The sequence below is a fragment of the Phodopus roborovskii genome, unplaced genomic scaffold (assembly GCF_943737965.1).
Source record: "Phodopus roborovskii unplaced genomic scaffold, PHOROB, whole genome shotgun sequence".
NCBI lineage: Eukaryota > Metazoa > Chordata > Mammalia > Rodentia > Cricetidae > Phodopus > Phodopus roborovskii.
In genome coordinates, this window is record NW_026125538.1 from 706,758 (window position 1) to 711,148 (window position 4,391).

Here is a 4,391-nt window from a genome sequence, read left to right on the forward strand (position 1 = left end):
CTACACACAGATAACTAGTTTTCATGGTACCAGAAGATGCTTCCAAAGGATGGAAGCGTCTGACAACAATCCAAACCCAGTTTTGAGACCAATGATCCACAACAAGTACCAGCATGGTATTGTAACCTTAAGGGTGGAGGAGTGGGATACATACTTTAGAGGTAACCAACAAATCTCTAGTTGAACTTAAGACCTCCCTGCTGAAATATTTTGCTACTGATGGATTGGGCAGAAGAACGGTCATTGTCTTCACTTGTGTTCCCAATGGTAAGACACCAGGTGCCAATGGACAGCTTCAATTCCACAGTCACACTTACAAATCTGGTTAAACTCAGTGAGTCACAAAACGGAACAAGAGCCAGGCAGTAGTGGTGCATATCTTTAATTCCAGCACTCAGGAGGCAGAGGCAGAGGCAGGCATATCTCTGAGTTTGAGGCCCCCTGGTCTACAGAGTGAGTTCCAGGACCGACTCCAAAGCTTCACAGAGAAACCATGTTTCAAAACAATAAGAAGAAAAAGAACTTATGAATATAAGAAGGTATCTTTAGAGAAGGATGATGTGGCAGGTCTGTGAGGGAGAAATATAAGAGTGAGGAGGAAGGAGGGAGTAAACAGAATTCAATACATGCATTCAAACACACACACACACCAAATCATCAAAACAATTACAATCCAATTTTTAAAGGACTACCAAAAAAAAAAAAAATAAATAAAGACTCAGTAGGGCTCATACTGCCAAGCCTGAAAAGATGAATGAAATCCCAAGCTCAGTCTTCATAAACAAGAAACTATTGCCTTTTTGACAGAATGATAAAAAAACTGTAGGACATTATTTGACTAAAATAAACCTGATACAGAAAGATGGACTCTGTGAATCCACTGTATATTCTCTTTAAAAATTAAGTTCACTTGAATAGAGTGCAGGATGTTGGTAGCTGAGGGTAAAATGGTGACTACCATATGAGAAAAAGTTTACCAACCTCTAAAAAATGGTAATACACAATTTCAGTGTCTTCAAGATTTAACTTTTCACTTCCATCAATAAATCTCCAATTCTATAAAATACTTCCTTTTCTGTCCCTTCATAATTTTCAGTGGAAAAGCAACATCTTTATATTTACCTTTGTTAACAAACACAAATGTGTAGATTTACATTTTATAGTATGATGTTTTATATTCATGCCTATCCTAAAATGATAACCATCACCATGATAATTGGCAATTTATTTATAGAATGTAATGACAACCCTGAAGACTCATTTCTTAGCACTTTTAAGTTGACAATATAGGCACTTAATTTAACTACAGGCACTGAAATTTAACACTCCAGAATCAAAACATTATGCTGAAACATAAGTAATTGATGGAAACAGTGACTTCTAAATAATGGATAATTCTAGTAACATGACCATTAGAAAACCTATAATAATAACTATTGGTTCTTATAAAGCTTCAGTAACATCTAATGATGTCTTTTTTTAAAATTTATTATTTTACATGTCGATCCCAGTTCCCTCTCCCTCCCTCCCTCCCTCCCTCCCTTTTACCCTCTCTGCCGCCTCACATGCACCCTGACCACCCTCCCCTCCCATCCCCCCACCCCCAATTCCACATGTAGGGCAATGCCATCCAGGTGGGGTCATGTAGATCTGTCAAGTCATTTGAAGTAGGGACTAGGACTTCTCTCCTGTCTCTAGGTTAAGTATCCCTTCATGGGGGATGTGTTAGCAAGGCCCTTTTGTGCACCAGGGATACATCCTGGTTCCACTTTCTGAAGTCCCTCAGACTGCTCAGTCCTTCTGGCTGAGACCCATATTCAGAGTAAGTCTGAGTCAGTCCCATGCTGGATTCCCAGCTATCAGTCTGGTGGCCTGTTCTCCTTGTTCAGGTCAGCTGTCTCTATGTGTTTCTGCAACCTGGTCTTCTCCTCTCCATCTGCATCTGGATTCTAGTTCAACTCATTGTTTAGGTATGGGTGTTTGCTTCTGTTTCCAACAGGTATTAGATGAGGGCTCCATGGATAAGTTAGCTATTGATCTCACTATCCGGGAAGGGCATTTATGGTAGCCTTTCCATGGTTGCTCAAATTGTTAGTTGGCCACAGTCTTGTAGGTCTCTAGACCTTTCTTTAGGTTCAGTTTTCTCTTCAAATCAATAATGGCTCCCTCTTTTATGCTCTCTCTCTCTCTCTCTCTCTCTCTCTCTCTTCTTCTTCTTCTTCTTCTTCTTCTTCTTCTTCTTCTTCTTCTTCTATTCCTAAGGATGTCTTGTAAAGCAGCCTTAGAGCTTTGCTTACAACTTGCAAGATTCTGATCCAGGAATTGATGCACTTCATAAACTCTTTGGCTTGTCTGAGGAATCTATTCACATTCTTACCTATTGCAATTAAGTTCCATTTAATTATATTCCTTTGCACAACCTAAGTGTTGTATGACCTGGTACTGAAAAGTAACTCTGTTCTGGGACCCATTGCAAGGAAAATACTATAAGTAAGTATTTAATACAGATCAACACATGGTATTAACAAAAATGGCAGGAGCAAAATGAACAGAGAAATAGAAAAAGCAACAAATACTCATCATTCTTCTTTTGCTTGAAAATCTGGATTTATAAAATTATTCCTTTCTTTATAAAAAATAAATGTACCTGAGAGCTTGAATATAAACTATATTTTCTAACCATATAAGACAAAACACAATTTAATAAATGATATAATTTTATTCACAGAAAAGCCAATCTTTTCTTTTAAAACTATCTTAATTTGAAAAAAGAAGAAAAACAACATCCAAGAACAAGAACAATTGAAAGAAAAAGTTATCACAGAATGTTTTCTGCTCATTAAAATTGTAGTAAACCTATAATTTAAAATATCTCTATATGTTAAACGACTACCTTTAAAAAGAGCAGCAATTCAATTATAGAAATGTCTAGAAAATTTTAAAAAATGATGACAGTCCTGTAAATTCACTTTGTTTCCAGAATAAGAACATTTCTAAGCAGTGCAGAAACCTGTCCAGGTTTCAGATAGCGACTCCTCAACTTTGACATAGCTGCTTTTACTTCTTTGTTCCTCAAAGTGTAGATAGCAGGGTTTAATATGGGTGTAAAGATGGTATAGAACACAGCAAGGACTTTGTCAACTGAATAACTGCTAAAGGGCCACACATAGATGAAGATGCATGGTCCAAAGAAGAGTGTGACTACGGTGATGTGAGCAGTTAGGGTGGAGCGGGCTTTGGCCATGCTAGCAGAAGAGCGATTCCTAACTGTAATGAGAATCACTGTGTAGGAGACAACCAAGAGAAGAAATGAACTCATAGAGAGAAAGCCACTATCTGCAACTATTAGTAAGCTGACAATGTAAGTGTCTATGCAAGCTAGCTTTGTCACTAGTGGGAGATCACAGAAAAAACTGTCCACCTGGTTAGGCCCACAAAATGGCAAGTTAACAGTGAATGCCAACTGGCTAGTTGTGTGAATGAAACCCACACACCAGGGGATGATGACCAGAATAATACATACACGGCGACTCATGATTGTCGTGTAGTGGAGAGGCTTGCATATTGCAACATAGCGATCATAGGCCATGGATACAAGAAGTACCATCTCACCACCAGCAAAGAGATGAACACAGAAAATCTGAGCCAAGCAGGCTTCAAAAGATATAGTTTTCCGTTCAACCAGAAAGTCAGCAAGCATTTTGGGTGTAGCAAAAGAGGCCACACATATATCTATAAAAGATAAGTTGGCGAGCAGAAAGTACATGGGGGTATGAAGTCTGGAGTCTGAAGTCACTGTGAGGATAATGAGGAAGTTGCCCAGCAGGATAGATAGGTACAGCAGTGAAAATATTAGAAACAGGAAAGGCTGGAGTGCCTTTGAACTTGACAGGCCCAGCAGCACAAACTCTGTTACCCGAGAGTAATTTGTTTCATTCATTGACCTTGGGGTAGTTTGTCTTCAGTTGTCTGAAAAGAAACATAATAAAAATCAATCAATTAAACAAGTTTGGCTTGCTTTCTCAATTACAGTTCATATTTCAAAGATTATGCTTTTTGTTTCTATTCATGGTGTTTTTGTTACTCAAATTTATATAAGTAATGTCATAAAATGTTGTATGAATCTAGTTGTACGGAGTCTGAAATCAGATCAAGGGCACACATGATTTTGAGTAAACTGACCGGAGTCATCCTTGAACAGAAGAGAAGGATGAGCAGCTCTGTCGTTGATATGTCTGGTGACAGAGTTCACTTTGTGAAAAGTTATTGAAATGTACACTTTTGTTTTGCCATTTTATAAACATGTTATGTGTTTGTGAAATTTATAACCACAGAAAGTATTTGTGAAAGTTAACTCATTTGTAAGAGGGACCTCCCACTCTAACTACATA

General features: G+C 38.1%; 1 protein-coding gene across 1 annotated transcript; it reads right to left on the bottom strand.

Annotated features, from left to right (window-relative positions):
* Positions 1-2,965: 2,965 nt before the first annotated feature.
* LOC127216226 (olfactory receptor 4K15) lies at positions 2,966-3,952 on the bottom strand. The gene has a single exon (XM_051176850.1). The coding sequence runs from the start codon at positions 3,938-3,940 to the stop codon at positions 2,966-2,968; it is 975 nt and encodes a 324-aa protein (XP_051032807.1). The 5' UTR covers positions 3,941-3,952.
* Between the last annotated feature and the right edge of the window lie 439 nt (positions 3,953-4,391).

Bases quoted from the DNA above. Each gene is read 5' to 3' on its own strand.
- LOC127216226 (XM_051176850.1), bottom strand. From the start codon at position 3,940: ATGAATGAAACAAATTACTCTCGGGTAACAGAGTTTGTGCTGCTGGGC.